Raw genomic sequence first — 26898 nt, 5'->3', positions numbered from 1 at the left:
ACCCTGTCTGATAACTCATATTATTGGTCAACTCATTTAAATACCCTGGGTTGATAATGGACCGTCAACTCACTTTAGACCAAATTCACAATACTGTTTACTGTTATGGCTCGTCATTCTCGTAACCATGGAGAACAGAATAGACCCCTGGGAATAATGTACAGTAGTAGTTTGTTGATACACCATCACCTATAGTCTGTTACCACAATAGAGCTGAGAAGCCCCAGGGGTTTTCCTCCATCATCACAATTGGTTTTCTGTTCTCCCTCATTGTACAGTGAAACCTGATTAGGTGTAAAAGTGGCACTTGATAAATCTGGTTTCAGAGAAAGAAGGGGCACCAGAGAGGGGGAGATGGAGAGAGGGATCGAAGTGAAAGAGGACAAGAGGATGTAACATGATTTACTGTAGGTTACTACCCAGCCAGGCAGCCCATAAAATATATGCTGTCTTCCCTTTGTCGCTCTCGCTCTCTCTCTCTCTCTCTCTTTCTCTTGCTGTCTCTCTGTCTCTCCTTCTCTCTCTCCTGTACCAGGTGGTGCTAACAACAGCTCGGACACAGAGAGCCTGCCCTCTCCGCGCTCTGAGGACAGCAAGGCTAAAGAGGAGGGTGGCGGTAGGGCCAAGGCTGGCTCCAACCCTGAGGACAAGGAGGCCTCAGGCTCCCACATGGTCCAGGGAGGAGATGAAAAGCCCCCGGGAGATGGGGACAAGGCCATCAAGCAGGAGGTGAAGACTGAGGCAGGGGAGGGTAGCAAGGAGCTGCCCAGTGAATCCACAGACCGAGACCGGAAGCCCCCCACTGCAGAGGCAGAGGAGGGCAAGAGCTCTTCCAAGAGCTCCAAGAGGGACCACGAGCCCAAGACGGGCTCCCACGCAGACAGTGACTCTAGCGCCACCTGCAGCGCTGACGAGGTGGAGGAGTCAGAGAACACCGAGAAGAACAGGTGGGGGCTCAGGGCTGTGTGGAGGGGTTGCAGGTGGGGGCTTAGGGCTGGGTGGAAGGGTTGCAGGTGGGGTCTCGGGGCTGGGTGGAGGGGTTGCAGGTGGAGGCTTAGGGCTGGTTGGAGGAGTTGCAGGTGGGGGTTAGGGCTGGTTGGAGCAGTTGCAGGTGGGGGTTAGGGCTGGTTGGAGCAGTTGCAGGTGGGGGTTAGGGCTGGTTGGAGGAGTTGCAGGTGGGGGTTAGGGCTGGTTGGAGCAGTTGCAGGTGGGGGCTCGGGGCTGGGTGGAGGAGATGCAGGTAGGGGCTCGGGGCTGGGTGGAGGGGTTGTATTGATCCAGAGCATCCCAAACATGCTCAATGGGTGAAATGTCTAGTGAGTATGCAGGCCTTGGAAGAGCTGGAACATTTTCAGCTTTGTTTCAGAACATTCAATTCTCTGGAAACAGCTCTGGTTGACATTCCTGCAGTCAGCATGCCAATTGCACGCTCCCTCAAAACTTGAGACATCTGTGGCATTGTTGTGTGACAAAACTGCACATTTTAGAGTGGCATTTTATTGTCCCCAGCAGAAGGAGCACCTGTGTAATGATCATGCTGTTTAATCAGCTTCTTGATATGCCACATCTGTCGTGTGGATGAATTATTTTGGCAAAGGACAAATGCTCACTAACAGGGATGTAAACAAATTTGTGCACCTCATTTGAGAGAAGTAAGCTTTTTGTGAATATGGAACATTTCTGGGATCTTTTATTTCAGCTCATGAAACATGGGACCAACACTTTCCATGTTGCGTTTATATTTTTGTTCAGTGTATTACCCTTAAAACCACTACTACTAGTTTGAATGCTGTAGCTCAATTGTCCCGTTAGCAATCGCCTATATTCACAGATTTCACATTTCTCTTCACATTCAAACTTCACATTTTTACAGTATAGGCAATTTACCGTCATTATCTATATCAGTAAAATGTCCTCTAAATGGTCAGTTCGGTCGGTGTTGATCATTTTTGGTTTATTGTCCCAGTTCTAATATGTGTGTGTGTGTGTGTGTGTGTGCTTCTGTGTGAGTGTGTGCGTGCCTGCAGACGCAATGTGTGTGTCAAAGATGTGGGCTGACGGGAGTGGTGATTCGTCCTGCAGTGTATTTGCAGGGTATTTGTTCAGTTTTTTCCATGACAGCAGACTGCATGTATTGGCAGAGCCTAGGGGAACGTTGCCCTCTATGCCAAAGCAAACAATGGGAGGGAGTGCGTGTGTGTGTGTGCGCCCCAGTTTCTCTCATTGTGTGTGTGTGTGTGTGTGGGGGGGGGGGGGTGTTCGTGTGTGTTCCAGAGTATCTGTGTGTGTTTCTATGTGTGTATCTGCGAGTAGGGGATGGGTGGTTGGGTATGTGGGACGGAAACGCAGTCAGAACCTCTGCTCTCTTTGTGTTTTCATAGTGCGAGGTTCTGCTCAGGGTCAATCCGTGTTTATGGGAAAAGTAAATAAGAGAAACCCGGCTATGGCCATATTAAGGAATGTGTGGTACATCCATTGGCAGACTACTGAATGGGAAAGTGTGTTCTAGTTACCTCTCTCTCCGTCTCATTCTTTCTCTCTCACTCTCTCTCTTCCTCACTCTTTCTCCCTCATTCTTTCTCTCCCTCTTTCCTCCCTCCCTGCTCCTCCCCTTCGCTCTCTCTCTCTTTCCTTCTTCCTCCTCCCCTGCCTTCCCTCCCTCTGTCTCTCTCTCTCTCAAGATTGACGTCCCCAAGCCGTCCCAGCCTGCTAAACTATGCTCATGATGGAGTCATCTCCTCCCCCCTGCAGAAGCCCATGGACCTGAAACAGCTCAAACAGAGGGCTGCAGCCATCCCCCCTATTGTGAGTCTTACCATTTAACCCCTCGTCTCTTTACACAATGTCACCAGGGCTGCAACCTGCATCTTAGTCGTCTCCATCCTTGGAGAGCGGATGAGAGCCAGCCAGGTATACGGTCACATATAAATCCTTAGATAAGTCCAGTCTGGTCATTCTACCCCCTGTCTGTAGTATTAAGGCCATCCCTCCTGTAATGACAATATTGCTGCTTCCACAGATAACAACATGGTGGGTAAAATGATAAAGACATATTTGTATTAGATAAGCAGGCCATCTGGAGCAGATGGGATAGATTGACCCAGAGGAGGAATAAGATGCCAGGCATTAAGGAAAAGAATAAGAGGAACAGGGTCATTCAATGTGTATCAGTTGCTCACCATGCATCTCTCTCTTGTGTGTGCAGATGCCCCAGATGCCGGAGGGTGGTCCACGGGGTGGGGGTGGTAAGGCCGTGCTGCCCCCCCATGCCCTGGCTCTCTACCAGCAGCAGATCACCATGGCCCACGGAGAGTCCTCCCAGGAGGCCAAGCAGCAGCAGCATGCAGGTCAGCCCAGCAAACAGCACCCCTACCCAGCACAGGGAGACAGAGACCCCCACAACATCAGCAGCCCCCGCATCCGCCCACGCAGCCCCTCCACCAGCGACAAGGACGGTATGAACACCAGCCCTCTCTCTCGCTCTCTCCAGCTCCTCTAATCCTTCTGCTCAGTCTAAACACATCTCCCTCCTATTTAAATTGTAATTGTGTACTTGGTGCTATTGTTTATAATCTCCAGGTGGCTCTAGATTATTAGGCTACATGTTGACTTGAGGGGACTATGTCAGTTCTACACTGTTTTGTGTATTGCTGGTATTGATCTTTGGGCTCAGTCAGGTATCCCCATGCAGTGGGATCTGTGTTGGGTTGTCTTGGATATCCTTTGAGAGTTGTGAATTGCTAGACCTAGTCTTATTTAGAAGATGTTGACACAAGATGAACTGAAGAGTTTCCATCTGGGGCCCTTTTACAAGCCGATGTAACCCAGGGACCGGGGCTATGTAACTACTGGAGGATCTCCTATTGTTATTAACCCTAGAGAAAACACAGCCCAGTGGCAAGGGGGATGATGTGCTGTGTGAGTCACATTACAATAAACTGAGGAGGTAGCCATGTGTGTAGGGATTCGAGTCACATGGACATGTGTGAGTGTATGTATGAGTGTGATGATGTGAGTACCGGGTATGTGATCAGCTGCAGTGTGTCTGTGTCCCTGCAGAGCTGGAAGGCAACGAGAGGTGGCTGCAGACTCTACTTCACGGATTACGTAGGTTCACACCCCGCCCCACCCCACCCTGCTCTATCCCTAACTCATACCCCTTCGACCAACACACGCCTAGCTAAATTCACTTCCTTAGCGGTTTTTGACTGTGTGTGTACACTAAACACTAGCAATGGGTTTGGCATTGTGTTTGTTCTCTAAACACAAGGGATGGCTGTGTGGAGCAGCGTTGATGTGTGGCTGGCTGCGCTCCTTGCTATGATGATGAGAAGGAGCATAACAAGCTAGTGCTGGCCAAGGGATGGCTCTCGGCTTCCAGAAGGTGTTAGCAACTAGCCAATCCTGGCCCTTACCGAGTGTGTGTTTGTGTGTCCCGTCTTACAGATAAATCCCGGGCCTTCTCTCCTCACGGGGACCCCAAGAAGCAGGCGGTGGGGCCAGAGGACCTGAGGGCCACTACCCTGGGCCGGCCTGTCATGTCCCCCTACCCAATGTCCCCTCGAGACATGGCCAAGCTCAGCCACGACCAGCACCTGCTTCACTATAACTCCTGTGAGTCCCACTACAACCCCTCTCTAACCCCCAGGGCTCCCCTATCATACTTTTTGAATTTATTGTCTTCAGGGCACCATTGAAAATGAAACCCTGGTCTCAATGGGCTACCCTGATTTTAAATAAAAGTAATAATATTGTTATAATATTAAAATATTATTCCCTTGAGTCAAACTCTCATCCCTGCTATTTCCCCATCATCAGGCCCATCATCCCCTGTAGTTCATGTCAGCTCCCATTTCACTGTTATGCCTCCTTGCTTTGTGCTATCCTTAGCCAACCCTCTCTTACTCTCCTTTCCTATCCTGCCCTGTCTAGATGTGTATCCATATAAAATAATCTGTCTCTCTGTGATCTCAGCTTTCCAGCAGGTTGGCCACTCTGGGCCCCCTGGTCTGCAGCAGGATGGCGCCAGGTTGGCAGCAGTGCGCCCCCTCCACATGCCAGAGCCACCCCCTCTCATCTCCTCCAACAAGCCAGGGGGGTCTATCACACAGGTACAATACACTAACGTTACTCCAGAGAACCATGGCACCCATTAGAAGTTATTGGGAAAGTGAATTGAGTGTTGCCATGCACCATGCTCACTGTTGTTGTTGTGTGGTTCGCAGGGCACCCCAGTGCAGCTGCATAGCCCGGCTCATGGGATGGACCACGGGAAGATGCCCCCTGCACAGATGGGTTTGTCCTGGATGGATCAGAGGAAAGTGGGTGAGTCCAAGTGTCTGGAGTGGGTGCAGCATTCCCAGCCTTGGTTTGCTGGTGAGTTGCCCTCTTCTTGTCCTAACCTTCCATTCTCAGTGTGGGTGTCCTGGGCGTTCTGCACTGACACTCTCTCTCCTCTCTGCTCTTGTCTCACGCTGTCCCTCTCTGACTCGCACACACCAGGTCCCTACCCTGTAGTGAAGCAGGAGCAGCTGTCCCCGCGGTGCTCGTCCTCCCAGGCAGAGAACCTGTCCACGCAGGGGGCGCCCCACGACACCAACGCTGGACGTGGTGAGTTCACAGCTAGATACACTACACACCCCTCTGTTGGTACACTGTTCTCTGCTTATACTGATTCTCTTCTCTGTTATTGGTGCATAAACAGACCTCCATGACAGTGTAAAGCCCTGACTCTGTTCTCCTGGATGTGTTGAATTTGCAGGGTCCATGCCAGCGGTGCAGGGGGGCAGCATCACCAAGGGCATCCCAGGGACCAGAGTGCACCAGGACTCCCCCATCTCCTACCGAGGAGGCTCCATCACCCAGGTAAGAGCAACACACTGACCTCAACACTACAATGTGCTTCTGCTAACTGGGCGTACTTATTATTATGACTTTATCAGCTTTGACCTAAAAGTCTCACTGGACTGTTTATTGTACGTCTCCAAATTAAACAAGGACAACGACACAGGCGTGTTGAGAGGTCATGAGCCCAGGCTGGAAAGTTAGTCAAGCTCAGGCAGGGTAAAGGCTGGGGCTGGGGCAACCGGCAGGCAGGATCTCCCTGCTGATCCTGACTGGTGTGACATAACTGTGGCTCTGACTGCTCCCTGTCGCCCTAGCAACAGGTACACACTGTACCACGTCTGTTCCCTACTTGATTTATCTGTTTACTCTCTCCACTCGCTAAGCCCCGTCACTGATACGCACAGACCTCAGCCTGATGTAATATCTCCCTCAGCCAACTGGCCTGGAAATGGGATGAGATTATATATGCCCAGATAGATAACTGAGGGAAAGGTGAGAGGTCGTACATAATCAGAGTGTGTGGGGATGTCACACGGCTCCTTCTTTGTTTGTCTAGCAGACAGCTAGGCAGAGCGAAAGCCTATCTGTCAATGAGGTGTGTGTGTGTACAGATAAGCTTTGTGGCATCGGGTGCGTAAGTCTCTCGCATCTCCCTTGATGACATTGGATGCTGAGGGTAGATTAGGGAGGGTAGATAAGGGAGATAGGAAGGGTGTTTGTGTGTGTCGAGGCCACTCGATCCTGTAAGACGAGCCCCCCTAACCCCCCCCCCCCCCCCCCCACACCCCTACACTTATTGTCTGGCCCCTGACCGTCACTATCCCCGTCATTTAGCGGAGCGACTTACAGTTAGTGCATTCATTTTAAGGTAGCTTGGAGGGACACCTGGTGTTAGCACTGCAGAGTGTGTGTGGGGGTTATTGTCTGAGACACACATTTTATTCTTATGTGACTACGCTTCCGCTGGGATAGTAGTGAGCAATTCAATTTGTTTAGTGTGTGGGCTTTGTTGCAACAGCAGTAGGGACATAGAGCTCTGTAGTGGTTGAATCATAACTAACATTTTCACACAATTCTCCGATTGGCACCAGTGCGCGATGTACGCTCCATATGATCTTAATCATCAGAGCTGTCACAATAAAAAAGAACATTCAGGACAAATATGCATCTTACAACAACAAGCAATGAAATGGTTAAACTGATATCTGCTGTATCTTGTGGGAGGATTGACTGTTGTGTCCCTCCCTCCACAGGGCACCCCGGCAGACGTGCTGTACAAGGGGACCATAACCCGTCTGATCACGGAGGACAGCCCCAGCAGGGCAGAGAGGGAGCGGGACGAGGCCCTGTCCAAAGGACATGTGGTCTATGAGGGCATCAGCGGACACATCCTCACCTATGACCGTCAGTACTCTATCCTTCTAGAAACACTGCTATTTCACTTACATAACAACAGGAACAGAGGCATCGCTTTTAGTCTTGAAGAGTTAAAGCCACCTCTCAATGCCCTCTGATCCTTGGAATTTCTCTGTGGAATTTCCTTGTTCCTCTGTTGACTGTTGTTTGTGGCGTGTTCTCCTCAGGCCTACCCTCTCAGAACCCTAAAGAGGACGGCCGGGGCCAGCCTGGGGAGATCTTGGGGTTGAAGCGACCCTATGATGTCATGGAGGGAGGGATCTCCAGAGGGCTGCCCACAAGGGACTCTCTGTCTGCAGCCAACTGTGAGGGTAAGTTGAGGAGTCCACTACCCTCTTAACAGCTCTAGTATGTACTTTACATAGACTAGAGTACTACAATGACGTAACAAATGCTACTCTTTCTTCACTCCCGTACATACTTCAGGTCTGATAGGTAGAGCCATGCCCCATGAGAGAGACAGCCCACACCCGACCCACCACATCCGTGGTTCCATTTCACAGGGTAAGCAAATGGACACTCTCTTTTATTCCATATACTGCATCAGGGTATGGTCACCTCGCCTAGTTGTACAATCGCTCAAGAGAAGTTCAGTGTCAATAAAGTTCCAGTGTGACTTCAAATTTTAACTTCTGTGTGTTTGTGTTCTACCCCTCCTCCTCTCCCCCCCAGGTATCCCCCGTCACCTGGACCCCCAGGATGGCTACATGAGGCGGGAGGCCAAGCAGATGAAGAGAGAGGGCTCCCCGCCCCGAGGGCCTGGCCAGATGGCTGACCCCATGAAGGGCCGAGAGGTGCCCACCGTGAAGGAGGGGGGCCGATCCATCCACCTCATCCCCAGAGAGGAGCTCCGACAGATGCCCGAAGGCATGATGATGGCCAAGGCTGGCAAAGAGGGCATCATAGCACAGGTGAGTGGAATGCCACACTGTAGATGCGCTGTGCGTCAGTGCACATTCCCTCAGAGAAATAAAAGCAAGAAAAGTCACTGTTGGTAGAGATATTCAGTGTTTCCTTTTTTCAGGGCACTCCTATGAAGCAGGAGCAGGGTGGCTCAAGGAAGGGGCATGACGTTCGCTCCATCATCGCCAGCTCCCCGCGCTCCCACTATGGCATGCCCCCTCACCTGGAGATGCGGGGGCCTGAGCAGCGGGTCCGCTACGACGAAGGTCCAAAGGGCCGTCCCAGCGCTGTGGTCAGCACGGCCAGCTCCATGGCCCGCTCCTCGCCCCTGGCCATGGGGGGTGAACAGGGTGGCAAGGCCCACCACAGCCCTGTGGGCTACGAGGAACACAAGGGCGGCATGAGGGCTCCCTACCCTGGGCCTTCTCACAGAGGATCCCCACTGTCCAGAGAGTCAGGCCAGCGGCAGCATGAAGGTATGTCACATACTGACACCTGAATGTACACTGTCATAGAACCTGTCTGATTGTGATGCATTGATTGTTTTTCGCCCTGGGTTGAAATGATCTCCCCTAGTGTGAAAATACCTAATGTGAAGCCCACAGTGTGTGTGTTCTAAAGCATCCTTCTCTCTCCCATCTCTCCTCTCTGTGTGGTCCAGGCTCCAATAAGAACCAGCCTCAGGAGCGGAAGTCCACACCCACCCCTAGGGAGATGAGCTCCGGCAAGTCACCCCTGCCGTGCGTTGCCGAGCAGCAGGCCCAACAACAGGCCCAACAACAGGCGTCCCTGGCGTCGTACGAGCGTCTGCTGCAGGGTCTGGGGGCCGACGTGTACCGAGGTCAGATCCCCCTGGCCTTTGACCCTGCTGCCCTGCGTCAGGGGATCCCCATCGACCCAGGTACATAGTAGACGACTGGACCATTCTCGTGTCCACTGTACAGTTCAATACATAGGAGCTCCTTCAATAACTCTTTCTGTCTGTTGGAAGGGTGTGGTTGTTGGAAGGGTGTGGTTGGGGGAAGGGTGTGGTTGGGGGAAGGGTGTGGTTGGGGGAAGGGTGTATGTGACTATATGATGGCTTTATATGATCTCTTTGTCTTCCTCCCCATTTAGCGGCCTACTACCTGCCTCGCCACCTGGCCCCTAACCCTGGCTACCCTCACCCCTACCCCTACCTGATCCGGGGCTTCCCCGACACGGCGGCCCTGGAGAACCGCCAGACGCTGCTCAACGACTACATCACCTCCCAGCAGATGCACCAGTGGCCTGCAGCCGCCGCCATGGCTGCCCAGCGCTCAGACCTGCTGAGGGGGCTCTCGCCACGGGACCAGCCCCTCCAACTGCCCTACTCTGCTGCCCCACGTGGTGAGCCTCACTCTGGTCATAGTGCAAACACACACACACACACACACACACACACACACACACACACACACACAAACACACACAAAAAGTAGCCTAGCTGGACCAGCTGTAGCGCAGTCTGTAGTTTTGACTAGTGTTTTTGTTCCTTCTTGTCCCCAGGGATCATCGATCTGTCTCAGGTGCCACACTTACCTGTCCTGGTCCCTCCCTCTGCAGGGTCTTCCGGCTCCCCAATGGACCGCATCACCTACATCCCTGGGGGCCAAGGAGCCTTCACCAGCCAGCCCTACACCACCTCTCCCATCTCACCAGGTACTGGACTGGACTCTACACACCAGCCAGCGTTCTGTGTTTATGGGTTGCTGTGTGACGGACTCATCTGTGTTTTGTTTGTCTCTCTCCTATGCTGTGTAGTTGGGCCCCAACACATGAGCAAGCAGCACGGCACGCTGTCGTCTGCTGACCGCGAGCGAGAAAGAGACCGGGAGAGGGATCGCGAGAGGGACAGGGAACAGGAGAGAGAGAGGGATCGCGAGAGACAGCGGGATAGAGAGAGAGAGCGGGAGAGAGAGCGAGACAGGGACAGAGAGAAGGGTATCTCTCACGGCAACGTGGAACATGCCCCCATCTGGAGACCAGGTGTGTACAGATATAGACACACTCACTGCCTGTCTGTTTTTCTGCTATTACGTTATTAAGCTATTATGTTAGATAGTAGAGCATTTACTGCACATTGTCTGTGTTGGATGTCTATGCTGTTGTTCTATGAGATGAAAGATGATATGAGCTATGTGCAGTGTGTAATGTATTATATCTGTTTCCTCCCTCAGGCACAGAGCACAGCTCAGGCGGTAGTGTCCGGCCCTCCTCCCACTCCGGCTATGGCCACCAGCACTCCCCGGTGTCCCCTCGCACCCAGGACAGTGTCCAGCAGAGGCCCAGTGTCCTGCACAACACTGGGGGCAAGAGTCTGCCTGTCAGCGACCACAACAACCCCTCTGTGCTAAGGTAACCTGCACAGTGACATGCATGGTTGGATAAATGGCTAAGTATCTCCGACTGCATGTGCCTTGGTTCACTTCTTCTTCTGTGGTTCTTCTAAATATGATGTGCAGACTGTAGTGAGGGTTAATCTGTGGTTGGCTGGTTTACTGACTGTTTTAGTGATTTTGTTTTCCTCTCACAGGTCCATGCCAGGCTCAAATCGCTACCCAGGCTACGGCCACCTCCAGAGGACCGGGGTGCCACCTGAGGGCTACCCACCAAGCATGGACTCCAAGGAAATGTCCCGGGATGGGGGCAAGAGTAGGGGAGGCCTTCCCAAACACACCCAAGACCAACATGGGCCGTCTATATCCTCCAGCAAATCTGACCCCAAGCTGGCCAGCCCTAACCAAGGGGGTTACCCCGGCCCCTACCCCCAGGCCTCTGCAGCCTCTCACCACTCAGGGCGACCCCCTCACCTGCTGCCCCCCCAGTCAGATAACCCTGCTGGCCGCGGAGAAAGTGGCACGCCTAGTAGGGAAAAGACTCAAAACAAACCGATGTCCGTTCAGGAACAAGAGCTCCGAGCACTCGGTAAGACCACCATGACTGCGGCCAACTTCATAAACGCGATTATCATGCGTCAAATTTCTTGTGAAACGGGAATGCCAGAGACGGGCTCGCTCGTGGCCAACAGCGCCTGTGATGGTAAGACGCTCTGGATCCCAGGGTCCCCTCATCACCCAGACCCTCACCCCGTCCGTCTGTGGCCTATTGCACGCTGTGGTGGTTGGGCATTATCAAATCAGTCCAAATTATTTTGACATTATGTTTTTTTTGTTTTTACGCTATACTATTTTTGCATTTTTTTTCGTGTAATGTAGAGAACTATATATATATATATATATATATATATATAAAAGATCCAAACGTGACCATCTAATTATTATTTAACACGTTTTGACATTGAGAAGAAGTCGAAACTGGAGCTGACTTGGACCGAATATTAAATCAAATTACCCAGCTCATTTTTATTATTAAATGACTATGTATTTTTATTATATGACTATGTATTGACCATTATTATGGTACAAATACACAACCCAATTGGTATTTCCTGGAAGAGAAAGATCCTAGGTGCCCTTTTAAGGTATCATTCATAGATGGCTCAGTGGTTGGAAAATTTAAGCGTAACATTCATTGCTGCTTATTTTAATTTCCTTTTTATTGAGGATGTGGCTGTCTTTACCATGTGTCACCCCTCCCCCCTCATATTGCAGACTTAGTTCACCGGTAGTATTCGAGAGTTCCATATTAGAAACTAAATCAAGTAGCGTCGTTATAAATCTATCGATGTAATGTTGGTAGAATGCTTATGAGGATTATAGTAATTCGGTAAGTATTTGATTAATAGTTAGTAATGACACCTTCCTTACAGATACTCACCTCCCAAAACCTAAAATGTGCAAGAAATAAGGCAAGATATTGCTAGCTAGATTACCTAAATGATAAAAGAGAAAGCTTAGGTTGTGTGTGTGACAGTCGGTCTCTATCAATATAAACCAGTGTGTCATGTAGTAGGAAACGGCCAGGCGAACCTGCCAGGGTGCATCACGAGCCTAAAGCCACACCAGCCACCATACACACAAACAACCTCCCTGGGAATCCAGACAGGTGGAGGTGGGGGGCAGGGAGAGGGCGTAACGGGTGGTGGAGAGACCCATAAAAAGATCCAGGGGGAGGCGGGTGCTGTAGCTTCTGGCCCCCAAATCTCTGCATGTCCTTATTACGCCTCACTGTAATTTATGCTGATTTTTCCACATGCAAACCGTCTCAATGCATACCTCTCAACAAAACCTCTGAGACTTTTCCATCATTAGAAATGTGCTATTGTTTTCTTGTTTTTCCACTTGTAAAGCTATGTGCCTCATCAATATTTATGACATGCCTATAGGGCAAGTGTGTGCATGCCAAGTGTGGTATAACATACTGTGAGAGATGTGTGTGTGTGTATATATACAGTACCAGTCAAAAGTTTGGACACACATACTCATTCAAGGGTTTTTCTTTATTTTTACTATTTTCTACATTGTAGAATAATAGTGAAGACATCAAAACTATGAAATATCATGTAGTAACCAAAAAAGTGTTAAACAAATCAAAGGATATTTTATATTTGAGATTCTTCAAATAGCCACCCTTTGCCTTGATGACAGCTTTGCACACTCTAGGCATTCTCTCAACCAGCTTCACCTGGAATGATTTTCCAACAGTCTTGAAGGAGTTCCCACATATGCTGAGCACTTTTTGGCTGCTTTTTCTTCACTCTGCGGTCCGACTCATCCCAAACCATCTCAATTGGGTTGAGGTCGAGGGATTGTGGAGGCCAGGTCATCTGATGCAGCATTCCATCACTTTTAAGAAGGCACACCTGTAATTTAAATGCATTCCAGGTGACTACCTCATGAAGCTGGTTGAGAGAATGCCAAGAGTGTGCAAAGCTGTCATCAAGGCAAAGGGTGGCTATTTTGGTTACTACATGATTCCATGTGTTATTTCATAGTTTTGATGTCTTCACTATTATTCTACAATGTAAAAAATAGTACAAATAAGGAAAAACCCTTGAATGAGTAAGTGTGTCCAAACTTTTGACTGATAGTGTATATATACACACACACACACACACACACACATACACACACACATACATGATATATATATATATATAATTTTATGTCACCGCAAAGCTTGTCAGTGATTTGTGCATCTCTCCTTTGAGGAGAGTGCAGTATATAAATAAGTCCGTAGTGTTCTGAAGTAGCTTGTCACATCCAACACACTACACTGGCTGACGACACTTTGTAGAGACAGAGGATTTCTGTAGCAGGAAACAACCGTTGAGCTCTTATGCATAGCAGATGTCACTTATGCAATGTTTATCGAGCACACCGTCTGCTGTGCACATAATGGACTAAAAAAAAACAAAAAAATGTTTGTTTATTCTATAATTTTACAACAAGCTCTCGTCAGTTTTTCAACTTTAGAAACAGAGAATACTAGTACACTGTAGTTCTAGACTGCCTGTAAGCTGCCTCGATTCAAACTGACCCAAGCAACTGAATTTTCGCCTTCTTTGTCCCCTCCTCTGTGTGTACATGGTGGTGCTGCATAATGTGTGTGTGTGCTCTTGTGGGCACCACCGTGTGTGTGTGTGTGTGTGTGTGTGTGTGTGTTGGGCTGTTTCCTGACCCGTCAGTTCAACAGAAGATGATGCCCATGGAGCAGCACGTTCTGTACCGGCCTCCCTCTGAGGAGAGGCTGTCCCCGGGCCAGCAGCCCCAGTCCCCCCTGGTCAAAGGCAGCCAGAGGGTGGTCACCCTGGCCCAGCACATCAGTGTAAGCCCCCACACAACTACAGGAATATATTTGACTATATTATATCAGTGTTGCATTTACCATCTTAAAGATGATTTCACGTACAGTTCTTCTCAAAGTCTGTAGGAATGAGAAGCAGATAACATGTGTCTGTGATGTGTGTGGGGAACAGGAGGTGATCACCAAGGACTACACCCGGCAGAGCCAGCAGGCCCAGCAGCAGGTCCCTATGCAGCAGTCCTACCACAACAACTCTGTCCTGGACCTGACCCGGCCCCCCAGCGCCCCCCAGGCCCCACCTGCCTCCCAGGAGCCCAGCCAGGGGCCTCGCTACACTCCAGAGGGAGCCGGAGGGGATCGTCCCCGAGACAGGTAAGGCCCAGATTTTCTACTGTATACAGTACAACTCTGTATCTTCCTATGGGTGTCGCATTCTATGTACTACGTTTCATCCTATGTGGAAATGCAGATACCGAATATTACTGACATGAATTGATATTGAATATTGTTTAGATGACAGTGGCTCATTAGTGTGTGTGTGTGTTCCCAGGTCCCCTCCTCAGCCCAAGGTGTCACCTGTCAATATGTCTACAGACGGCATTGAGCCCGTGTCCCCTGCAGGAGCCATGTCTGAACCAGAGACACAAGGGGCCTCCTACCCCAACGAGCAGGGGTAAGGTCTCACCCTACCTCCCATCCTTCCTCACACAGCTAGAAATCATTGTTACCACATTCTCTGGACTACTCTTGGTAAAAAAGGGAGGGTAATAGCCGTAGTGTATGAAGCAGTAGGACAGTAGTTGTCCGGACGCTAACTAGATGTGGTCGTCTCCCCACAGCATGGGCTCTCGCTCCCCTCCCAGCACCTCCCAGCCCCCAGCCTTCTTCAGCAAGCTCACTGAGAGCACCTCGGCCATCGTCAAGTCCAAGAAACAGGAGATGATCAAGAAGATGACCGTGGTCGGCAGTGACGCCGACTTCAGTGAGTCCCACCACAACAGTGACCACATACAGCAATGGTACTGTAGATACTGTAGTCATTGACAAAGAGACTATGCTCTAAAAATACTCTGTTTCCACATCCAGATCCTGGTCAGCCAGGAACAGAGATTTTCAACATGCCTGCCTCTACCACTGCAGGTAAGATACAGGATTTCAAGGAATTGTCGTGGGATATTAGTGGTTTGAGGGGGATTATTGTTACTCTCAACCAAAATGTTGTTGTATAACGTGCTTAGAGTAGTAATTTTTCTGCTTGGTAGACTGTTAGCTAGATATGCTGTAATGTGACTCTGTTGTGGTATAGATCAGTATGGTACAGTAGAGAGGTTCTCCTCCAGTTTGTATACATACGACCACGTTCCCCTGATGAGCCCCTAGCTGACACAACTAGGCTTTTGGCTGCGGCTACAGAGCATGTGCATCAGCTAGGCTACTCACAGGAGACTGGAGAGAGCAGTAGCTACATCCTGGATGTTATTTAGAGTACATCACCCCCACCTCGCCCTCCTGTGGCTATCCTCTGGAGACTCCTAACCTACATAATGCCCACTGACAGACTGAAACCTGCGTCAGCGCAAACCAACATGTCTCTCTCTGAGGATGTGCTGACTGGTTTATTCTTCCCCTCTCTGCTGTTCCACTCTCTTTCTCTCGTCCCCACCTTCCTTTTCTCTCCCTCACTCCTCATTCTCATGTTGGCCCTTTTCCATTTATCTTCTATTTTACAATTTCCTCTATTTATCTATGTTTCTCTGTCGCGCTCTCTCCCACTACTCACTCAATGCCCTCTAACTTCCCCTTGCCACCTCTTGCCTCTCAGGACCTGTGAGTATACGCAGCCACCCGGCTCCTGAGGTGTCCGGTAACACCATAGGCCTGGAGGCCATTATCAGAAAGGCCCTGATGGGCAAGTATGATGACCAGGCCGAGGAGCGCCCTCCCTCCTCCAATGCTATTAACCCCATGGTTGCCAGTGTGCCTGCCGCTATGCTCCCCGCTGATGGACGGACGGAGGACTCTTACTCACTGCAAGGTGTGATATTACCTCATAAATCTCCCTCTGTCATAAGCCTCCACTCCGAGTCACAGGGCAGGGCTGTTGTTTGGATTGAATGTACTGGTGTTCAGAAGGCTCAGTATTTCCATTTATGAAACAGTAATGTGTAACAAATCAAGTCAATTATTAATTCATTAAGCTTTGCTAGACTGGTTTCTCTCAATTAATGTATGGTAGATAAATGTGAATAGAACTGGCCACTAAACCACAGGGCTGTGCTGTGTTCCCTCTCTCTGCTTGCAGGTGGGGGGAAGCCAAAGGGCAGCGGGCGTTCTAACGGGCGCAAGGCCAAATCCCCCGGGCCGGGCCTGTCAGTGGGGGAGAGGCCCTCCTCTGTGTCCTCTGTCCACTCTGAGGGGGAGACCAACCGCCGCACGCCCGTCACCAACCGTGTCTGGGAGGACCAGCCCTCCTCCACAGGTACTGCTGCCTCTCCCCCCCCCCCTCTCACTGCACCTCTCACCTCTATCATCATCTCATCTCTCACTGCTCATATTCAACTGTATCAAAGACAAGAAACCCATCACCTTTAAACCCTGTGAACTGCATTCTGCTGCCTATGGCGTCATGGTGGGTACTCAAGGATTTATTGTTGCTCTTCTTCCTCCTGCAGGCCCCACAACCTTCCCGTGTAACCCCCTGACCATGCGTTTCCCCAGTGGCATGCCGGTGTCGAACTCCTCCCCCACCCCCTCAGGCCAGTTAGGGGCTCAGGGGCAGGGACGGTCCTGGGAGGAGGAGCCTAAGCCCCTGCTGTGTTCTCAGTATGAGACCCTGTCTGACAGTGAGTGAGAGACCCTGCCATGGAACAGAACAGCACCCGCCAACTATCAACCACCTCTGCTGCTGCAGGCACACACCTGACACACACACACGCACACATCATTCCGCTCTACAGCTCCATCTCCACCCAGCAAGGGAGTGCGACATGACCTGACCTCTGGGCCTCCCATCTCACACAGCTGACTGAAGATCACAAGCACCGATGGTGGTGTGCTGAAACACTGGTGCTCCGTGTGTGTTAGTGTTTCTGTGTATGCACTCACTCCAGGACTACTCTAAAGGACAAATCACTTGTTTTTTACTTTATTTTTTCCCCCATCTTGCTGGCCTTATCAATACAGACACATCAACTCATGCGCTTGTTTGTATACTGTTCTAGTGTCTTCTATGGTTTGTGGAAGGGACTTGTTACGGCCCAATAATCTGATGCTCATGTGTTTTAATTTGGCCTGCTGAGGGATTCACTGGCCCTGGTCAAGGATGGATGTGTCCTCTGCTTGTACAGGAAGCCTGCTCTGTTCTGCCGTCAGGGCTCTATGAACAGGGCTTCAACCTGGATCTTCAACTTGGAGTAGCCTGCTGCCCCCTCTGACCAACAAACCCAACCATAGTTGACATGCATCAGCGCAGCAGTGATTGCATGCTCCCTCCCTTGTCTCTCTCTCTCACTCTTGCTCTCGCTCGATCTCTCTGCCATTGACCCCATGGACAGAGTGTGAACCACACAGAGGTCTGTATGGAGAGGTCTGCTAGGGAAGTGGAATCGTTCACTGGGTCAGAGGGCACTGTGCAGAGGGCAGGCGGACAGGCATGTAGCCAGGCATGCCATCTATTGTACAGTACTGTGGACACTGAGTGCAGACTGCCTGTCCATTTCTACCGCTATTAGAATGCATCAGATGATGGACAGGAGGAGAAAAACACGTTGTTTTCCTGTGTTGGTTATTTTATTTTCTCCTTTTTAAATCAAGTCAGTCCAGTCCTGTGTTTGAAAGTGAGCTGAGACCTTTAGTACTTTTGATGGTGAATTTTTTATGGTGTCAGTTATCTCTTATTTGCAATGATCTATCTTCGGGGGTTTACAGGGTATACATGCTGTCCATTGCTGATGTCATCATACATTTGAAATGTTATTGGAGGATGGTGGCGGCATATGGTCTCCTGGCATCCAATAGAGAGAGCAGTCTGTGGGTGTGATGGATGGCACTAAGAGACAAGTGACACTTTCTCACTGTTTTTATATGAACCGTGTCTGTGTTTGTTGAGAATGTTTTTGGATGTTAAGCACTTAGTTGTCAATCTGTTCACAATGGCATTTTTAGGAATCTGTTTCGGGCAGGCGAGAATGGACTCGAGAAGAAGAGCTTAGAATCCTATTGTTGAGGCTTCCTCCTTTAACATCTGTTTGTTTCATTTGGTCTTGCCACCAACATTCTTTAGTGCTCCGACACTCAAGCGACAATCACAGTTCTAGTGAAACATTACCTAGTCCGCTTTGAGTGGGTGGACCAACCTTAAAGCTGCTTTAGGGCAAATTTCCCATCATCAGAGTTGGAATTTGCTTGCATTAAAGAGGTGACAAATAAAAGCCATTCATGTTTCTATGCCCCTTGGTCCATGGCGGTGCTAGCTGTGGCTGTAGTGTGAGCCCCAGCTGGCCTGCTGGAAGCCCGTCTCTAGGATGGAACTCCTAATGTCTCTAGGAGCTGCCTGTTGTGACAGTCTGACCTCTGACCTTTTACTGTCTAGAGGAAGAGGAGCTCTGCCTCACGCCAGGCCAGACGCACCTTCTTATCTAGACCCGATTTTGTACAGTTATAAGATATGTCTAGTGTTAAGTGCCATTTATTTTACATATACAGTACTGAAGTTACCAAGTGACGCACAATTTTTTAAATTTTATTTTCCTATCATTTTTCTTCATGCCAGGGTTATACGTGTCCATGCAGGGAAATGTTGAAACCAAGAGCAGATGAAACATCCCTCTATTGATTTTTTCTAAATCTGTCACAGCCTTAGCTCTTAACTGTCACATATTCTGTCATGATCCTGATTCAGAGGTTTAAAAAGTACAACAGTTGGTGTTCATTTACCATGTGTGATTAAGTTTTTACCCATTTTAAAGGCCATCTATTTGTAATTGATGTGGTAGATGACAGTGTTCATGGCTTGTGTTGAAGCAAGAGAAGCCCAGCTCTTCTCAGTGTGACTGACTGTTGTTGAGGGGGACTCCAGTGTGTTATCCTGACCAGTCCACTAGTTGAGAGCGGGTTGAGTTAGTCATGAACATGTGTAACAGTTGTTGGACTGCCTCTGCTCTCCTCCCCCTTAATCTTCACTGGATTACATAAAGTTTCTACTCTGGCTACCTAAACTGGTCATGTTTTAGATCTAATCAGTCAAAGTGGAGCTCAAATTATACGTTTTTAACTGGGCCCAATTAAACAAAGGTAATGTCAGCTTTGTATTCCAAAAGGGTTTCAGCCTCTCTACTCAATTTACTATTCATGAGGTCATTGGGAGAGCAAGGTGACAGTAAAGTTTGACATGACAGGAAGACAACCATATCCACATGTTAGCTAAATAAATAGCAGAGGAAACTAGAATAATCAGTTTTAAATGTACTGATGTGTATTTTAATGATTTATGTTTTTCCCTCTGGTTTCTATTTGTTCTTACACTGCTTGCTTTGATTACGGTCATGTCACTTTCCATGCTAGAAGTTAGCGTTTCATTTGTAATGAAAAGAATGATTCAAAACGAACGAAAAACAAATTAGTCGAATGGCCGATACGATCCCTGTATTGTCCAAGGGTGGGCGGGAGAGATGGCATTGACATTGTTCAACCATATTGTGCATAATGATTTCTTTTTTTATTATTATAACCCACTGTATAATAGCAAGGATTGTATATAGAACTGAAAAGATGTAAATATTTATGTGGCTTGCTGCAAGGTTGGTATTTACAAAAAAACTATTCACACTGTTTAATTCTACATGCCCACCAGCAAGCTTTGTGGATAGCAGTGTAAAAATTAAAATAAAAAAAACACTGCCTTAATGTTTAAATAAAAAGCTTATTGCCATTGAAACTTATGCTGTTCATGTCTTTTTGTATACTTTGATTGTCATTTATTACAGTGTTTAAATGTAAATGATCACCCATTGAATAGCCTATTTAATAAAGATCATTTTAAAGGTAGACTCATCGATATGACGTAGATGCAGAAAGTAAACTGCATAGAAGGTCAATTTCTGCAACAACTAAGAGCGTTGAAGCACGACGTTCAACTTCTCTGCTGTTTTAGTGCCCTGGCTACCACATGAAGTGAACCCTTGCACATGCGTAGATACTGTGTGTGACTGTGTGAGAGCAAAGTCTTGCATCTCGCTCATCTCAATATCTGCGGTCCTGCTCATGGCAATGTCATTTCGCTGAGTCTACCTTTAAAACGAAAATAAAAGCAAAAAGACTAGATATGATGCAAACAACTATTTTAGGAAAAAAGGAACTATGATCACAGTAACCTCGTTCCCAGGCTCAATTGCTACTGCATGTGAGCCGGCTGGTGGACAAGATTATGGGCACAGTAAATACACTGAGTATACCAAACATTAGGAACACCTTCCTAATATTGAAACCCCCCCCCCCCCATTGTTGATACACACGGGAAACTGTTGAGCGTAAAAAAAACAGCAGCGTTGCAGTTCTTGACACAAACCGGTGCGCCTTTTGTTTTCCCCTCACTCTGAATGGCACACATACACAATCCATGTGTCAATTGTCTTGGCTTAAAAATAATTATTTAACCTGTCTCCTCCCCTTCATCTACACTGATTGAAGTGGATTCAACAAGTGACATCAATAAGGGATCATAGCTTTCACCTGGATTCACCTGGTCAGTCTGTCATGTTTTTTATACTCAGTGTATAGTGCAGTGGAAACCAGCTGCCACAAGTGGATGCTAAACTCTTATTATTGGATGTGGGTGTTGTGATGATGAGCTGCCTGCAGAGTTTTGCCACACACCAGTTCTCTGACTTAACTGACACACAGAGTACCATTAATCACAGGAAAAGGAATGTCACATTGCCAATCAAATGATTGGTTAATGAGGGAGTTAAATGCAGTGATCTGAGGATATAAGGTCATCTATCCTTCACTGACTGTCCAGAATATATTTTTATTAAATATATTTTATATCTTTATTATTTTCCCCTAACCCTACCACTCCTCCTCTAATTGGAGTAAGCTAATGGACAAAAATACTTAGGCTTCCACTTCCAGTTTATACATACTACAAACATTTCACAGACAGTATATTTTACATGAGTTATCTTTTGTTTGTTTTTAGTCCTAGCCTTCAGCTACCCTCAACCCCTCCCATCTATCTCTGAAGACCTTCCAGTTTTGATTTCTAGCTGCCATATATTTTTCTACTGTGCTGTGATGTTTCACAAAAGTTATGAACCTTTCTATTCTCATTAGGGCTGTCCCCGACTAAAAAAAATCTTGCTCGACATTTTTTAACATGTATTTTTCCATATATAGACACCCTATGTGTTTTAATAAAACCAACTGTATGCATTGAGCTTGTCTACTGCTTTAATTTTACGTTTTGATGCCTCAAGAGGGCGCCAGAGACCTAAATAACCAGAAGAAAATAAAAAACCTGACCCAACTATTCTTCTCCTGCTCCTGCAGGACTTTCGCAGTTCTGCCATTACTCTCCTGAAGTTCCGGTAATAGGCTACACGAGGAGTCGGCAACCTTTCTCATATGGAATGCCAATTTATCTTACAATTTCTACCAATCTGCTTGCCAGTTATGGTTTTCATATGCACATTTTTGTGGAACAGTTTCATTTAATTTATAATAAAGTCTTCATATGTCAAAATCATTGTCATGTGGTTAATTAAAATTCTATCCAAATCTAAATGAAAATGATACAAACCTAAAAAGTACCTTCTATTGCCCTTGCCAACTATGTAAAAATAGCCTACATAAAGCCAACAAATAAAAACATTGCTGATAAAAATAGATATCCTATAAATCACATTGGCTACACATGGCCTGTCTTAATCGTTGATACAATGTTTCAACTTGGGTCCTGCCAGAAGCTTCCACGAGCGAACTTGCAACATTGTATAAAACTCAGTTTCCCATGCCAGTGAGCTCCAGACAGACACAGCTCTAGGCTATTTGCGCAAGGAATATGAAGCGGTGCTTGACTTGGGCACCTGAACTGGGTACCCGCATTTCAGTCCAAGTCAAACACTGATAAGAAGCCTATGTTATGACGTTTCCACTGGATCAGAGCATGACATTTTTCCCTTTCACGCTGAGTGGTTATCAAAAGGGAGAGCACTAGAAAGATTTTTCAAATACATTGAACTATTGGAATTCTCAAGACTCCGTTTGCTTACTGTTTGAGGTGAAGAAAACATTAATTTGAGAAGCTCCACAGGTCATTAGTGGTGTGGCGTTAAGCCAATCAGAAAAACTATCAAATCCCCAAATGGGCACATTTATATGCCTACATTTGCGCGCAGGCCAGGTAGCCTATAGGCCTACTTTTATGCGTGCGCGTCCTTACTCAACATTGACAGGAGCGCTCCAAACAAAAGACAATTACTAAATTAACAGAACTCGAAAATGGAATTAAATAAATAAAAACGTGTTTATCACAAGTGTAGCATAGGTTGTGCACTCTGCGAACAATGTGTCCACTCAGACAACGAGAACAGGAAGACTGGAATAATACAATTGAATGTATTAAAATAAATGACCATAACCAAAGTAACAAACATTGCAGATTATAAATTATAGGAATTAATGGTAAATATACTACTGCTGATATATGTAATGGCGAATTGAATATACACTAAAAATCAAACGCAAACAATGAATGTGCACAAATTGGCGGGAGAGCGCATTCTGGAGAGAAAAGTGCATTGTGCATCTGGGCGCATGGTCAATCTGACGTCTGTATTGGCAATGCAGCATTTACGGTGATATTGCCTCAGCATAAGTCAGGGCACTCATACTTCTTGCGACTCGCGGAGCAGTGTAGAGCTGTTGTCAAGGAAGTGTGTTTGTGTTTATACAGGATGTACCTATTTTCTACATTGTAGTATAATAGTGAAGACATCAAAACCATGAAATAACACATATGGAATCATGTAGTAACCAAAAAAGTGTTAAACAAATAAAAATATATGTTATATTTGAGATTCTTCAAAGTAGCCACTCTTTGCCTTGATGACAGCTTTGCACACTCTTGGCATTCTCTCAACCAGCTTCATGAGGTAGTCACCTGGAATGCATTTCAGTTAACAGGTGCGCCTTGTTAAAAGTTCATTTGTGGAATTTCTTTCCTTCTTAATGTCTTTGAGCCAATCGGTTGTGTTGTGACAAGGTACACAGCAAATTTGAAAGTGTTAATTTAACACCAGGCGTGTTAATTTCAACACTCGTCCAGTGTTTATATAGGTCCACTCTCATCAGTGTTAATTTAACACTTTTTGTAGTGTTAATATTGAAACACTCTGAGTGTTAAGATATAATACTTCAGGTGTTGTTCAAATGACCCATGGGAGTGTTTTTTCAACACTAATCCAGTGTTTATATAGGGCCACTCAGTGTTAATTTAACACTTTTGGTAGTGTTCATATTGAAACACTTCAAGTGTTAAAATATAACACTTCAGATGTTGTTCAAATGACCCATGGGAGTGTTTTTTCAACACCCTCAGTATTAAGCAGCAACACCCTTCAGTGTTGAGGATCAACTCTAGAGAATGCATCCTGTAACTGAATTGACACCAAGGAAGTGCTAAATATTCACACTAGGAAATAATCATTTTTGGTCTGGTTCTCTCCCACTCATGAATCAAGCCTGCAAGTTGAAGGTAAGTTAAACAGGAGCAATGAAGGATTCGTTACAAGAGTAGTGACTCTGCTTTGTTTCATTTATTTAGGCCACAAAGAGAGGGGTGCATCAGTGAAAACAGTGCATCACAGCCACATTAAAATGAAAAAGGTGCATCACAGGTGCATCAGAATGAAATCAGTGCATCACAGGCGCATCAGAATGAAATCAGTGCATCAAAGGCGCATCACAATGAAATCAGTGCATCACAGGCGCCTCATGTACTAAATGAGAACAAGAGTATTTGCAGAGTTACTATTTAAGTGGGAGTCCTAAGACTAGGTATGCAATTTTCTTGACAAAGTTGCCAATAATCTTTCTATTACTCAATCATGTCAAACAAAGGAACAACATAAAGGCTCTCATCAGCACCATAAACACTTTGAAGGACAAAAGGTGGTGAACGGTAGTGTATATCTACAAACAAATATCTCAACCATTCACTTAGCCGATATAACAAGTTTGGCCACCAGCAAAACGTATTAAAAAATATATTAAAACATGAACATATTACTTACCTTTCGCTGCTGCGCAATTTCAGCTGCCCTTGCACCATCGGCAATTAGATGAAAAGGAAGTTTCAAGTTAAAACCGGAAGCTCAATCAACACTGCTCAGTGCCACCGCCCAACCTCTGTAACTCTAACCTGGGAGTTATATTAGCACTGAGGGTGTAAAAACAACTCTTAAATCAACACCTCTTAAGACTAAAAATGTAACACCAAGAAAATGAGCACTTGTTAACACTGGCCAATTTTCTGTGTTGAGGTGGTATACAGAAGATAGCCCTATTTGGTAAAAGACCAAGTCCATATTATGGCAAGAACAGCTCAAATAAGCAAAGAGAAACGACAGTCCACCTTTACTTTAAGACATGAAGGTCAGTCAATACGGAACATTTCAAGAACTTTGAAAGTTTCTTCAAGTTCAGTCGAAAAAAACCATCAAGCGCTATGATGAAACTGGCTCTCATGAGGACTGCCACAGGAAAGGAAGACCCAGAGTTACCTCTGTTTCCGAGGATAAGTTCATTAGAGTTCCCAGCCTCAGAAATTGCAGCCCAAATAAATGCTTCACAGAGTTCAAGTAACAGACACATCTGAACATCAACTGTTCAGAGGAGACTGTGTGAATCAGGCCTTCATGGTCGAACTGCTGCAAAGAAACCACTTCTAAAGGACACCAATAAGAAGAAGAGACTTGCTTGTGCCAAGAAACATGAGCAATGGACATTAAACCGGTGGAAATCTGTCCTTTGGTCTGATGAGTCCAAATTTGAGATTTTTGGATCCTACCGCCGTGTCTTTGTGAGACGCAGAGTAGGTGAACGGATGATCTCCGCATGTGTGGTTCCCACCGTGAAGCATGGAGGAGGATGTGTGATGGTGCTTTGCTGGTGACACTGTCTGTGATTTATTTAGAATTCAAGGCACACTTAACCAGCATGGCTACCACAGAATTCTGCAGCGATACGCCATCCCATCTGGTTTGCGCTTAGTGGGACTATCATTTGTTTTTCAACAGGACAATGACACAACACACCTCCAGGCTGTGTAAGGGCTATTTGACCAAGAAGGAGAGTGATGGAGTGCTGCATCAGATGACCTGGCCTCCACAATCACCCGACCTCAACCCAATTGAGATGGTTTGGGATGAGTTGGACCGCAGAGTGAAGGAAAAGCAGCCAAGAGAGAATGCCAAGAGTGTGCAAAGCTGTCATCAAGGCAAAGGGTGTCTACTTCGAAGAATCTAAAATATAAAATACATTTTGATTTGTTTAACACTTTTTGGTTACTACATGATTCCATGTGTGTTATTTAATAGTTTTGATGTCTTCACTATTATTCTACAATGTAGAAAATAGTAAAAATAAAGAAAAACCCTTGAATGAGTAGGTGTTCTAAAACCTTTGACCGGCAGTGTAAATCACAAAGATTATATCGTTAATTATTATTATTATTTTTATATTTGTTCTAATATTTGTTTTGTCTTTTCTGGTGGATTAAAATGAAATTGCCACCAGCTTTCTGTTGCTTGTTTTAAATTAATTAATCAGGGTGATTTTCCATAAATAGACAGGTGTTGTCCTTTCCATGGTAGCAAAATCGTATCTAATTTGGCTAACTTTCTATTAAACTGTATTGTAATTAGACCATTTCTTTCTTTCGGGATATGAATACCGAATATTTCCACTTCGCCATCGGACCATTTTATTGGTAAACTACATGGTAATGTAAAAGTTGTATTTTTTAGAGATCCTATACGTAATATGGTGCCCTTATCATAATTCGGGTTTAATCCAGAGAGGTTAGAAATGATCCAGATCCTCTGTGAGGCTGTGCAGGGATTCAAAACATGAATTGTTAGCGTACAATGACACCTTTGTTTTTAAGCACTGGCTTTCTAGCCCCTTCAGATTATTGTTGGATCTGATTTTAATAGCTAACATTTTGATGGCCATAATAAATAGATATGCCAATAGTGGACAACCTTGTTTAACTCCTCTTGACAATTGAATACTTTCTGAGAAGTAGCCATTATTTACTATTTTACACCTGGGGTTACTATACATACTTGAATCCAACGTATAAGAGACTCTCCTAAATTAAAATAGTCCAGGCATTTATACATACATTTCAGTCTGACTTTATCAAAGGCCTTTTCAAAGTCAGCTATGAATACCAGGTCTGGTTTCCCATATTTTTCATAGTGTTCTATTGTTTCCAGTACTTGTCTTACATTATCTCCAATGTATCGTCCATGTAAAAAATCTGTCTGATTAGGATGAATATTATCCGACAATACGTTTTTGATTCTATGAGCTAGAATTTTGGCATCACAACACTGAAGTGTAAGGGGTCTCCAGTTTTTTAGGTGGACTTTATATTTATCACCTGGGTCCTGTTTCAGTAATAGTGAAGTCAGACCTTGCTGAGTATCTGATAGTCTACCATTTTTATAGGAGTGATTCAAACATGTTAATAACAGACCTTTGAGTACATCGAAAAATATTTGATATACCTCAACTGGTATGCCATCCATCCCTGGAGTTTTCCCGTACTTGAATGCTTTAATTGCATCTAGATGTTGCTCCTCTGTAATTAAGCCTTCACATGATTATTTATGTATAGCTGTTAATTTTACACTATTAATAAAAAAAAATCCTTACAATTAACTTCTGTTAGTGGAAATGGAGGAGACTGAAATGAAAACATACAGTGCATTCGGAAAG

General features: G+C 46.4%; 1 protein-coding gene across 1 annotated transcript in view; it reads left to right on the top strand.

Annotated features, from left to right (window-relative positions):
* Positions 1–19598, top strand: part of LOC311144961 (nuclear receptor corepressor 2-like) — a 118075-nt gene extending 98477 nt beyond the window's left edge. The window contains exons 20-47 of the mRNA XM_084181154.1: positions 536–947; positions 2682–2805; positions 3206–3455; positions 4060–4107; positions 4447–4614; positions 4975–5111; positions 5226–5376; positions 5503–5610; positions 5762–5865; positions 7101–7251; positions 7431–7574; positions 7690–7767; positions 7936–8174; positions 8288–8642; positions 8828–9067; positions 9283–9534; positions 9694–9846; positions 9949–10173; positions 10365–10542; positions 10721–11226; positions 13775–13914; positions 14066–14265; positions 14444–14566; positions 14733–14875; positions 14980–15033; positions 15716–15928; positions 16196–16372; positions 16566–19598. Of these exons, the coding sequence (XP_084037280.1) occupies positions 536–947; positions 2682–2805; positions 3206–3455; positions 4060–4107; positions 4447–4614; positions 4975–5111; positions 5226–5376; positions 5503–5610; positions 5762–5865; positions 7101–7251; positions 7431–7574; positions 7690–7767; positions 7936–8174; positions 8288–8642; positions 8828–9067; positions 9283–9534; positions 9694–9846; positions 9949–10173; positions 10365–10542; positions 10721–11226; positions 13775–13914; positions 14066–14265; positions 14444–14566; positions 14733–14875; positions 14980–15033; positions 15716–15928; positions 16196–16372; positions 16566–16744 (5252 nt within the window). The 3' untranslated portion in view covers positions 16745–19598. The remainder of the gene's footprint in view (positions 1–535; positions 948–2681; positions 2806–3205; positions 3456–4059; positions 4108–4446; positions 4615–4974; positions 5112–5225; positions 5377–5502; positions 5611–5761; positions 5866–7100; positions 7252–7430; positions 7575–7689; positions 7768–7935; positions 8175–8287; positions 8643–8827; positions 9068–9282; positions 9535–9693; positions 9847–9948; positions 10174–10364; positions 10543–10720; positions 11227–13774; positions 13915–14065; positions 14266–14443; positions 14567–14732; positions 14876–14979; positions 15034–15715; positions 15929–16195; positions 16373–16565) is intronic.
* The last annotated feature ends 7300 nt before the right edge of the window (positions 19599–26898 follow it).

This window comes from Coregonus lavaretus (assembly GCF_964263955.1).
Source record: "Coregonus lavaretus genome assembly, chromosome: 17".
Taxonomy (NCBI): domain Eukaryota; kingdom Metazoa; phylum Chordata; class Actinopteri; order Salmoniformes; family Salmonidae; genus Coregonus; species Coregonus lavaretus.
This window is presented reverse-complemented; position numbering and strand designations above follow the sequence as displayed.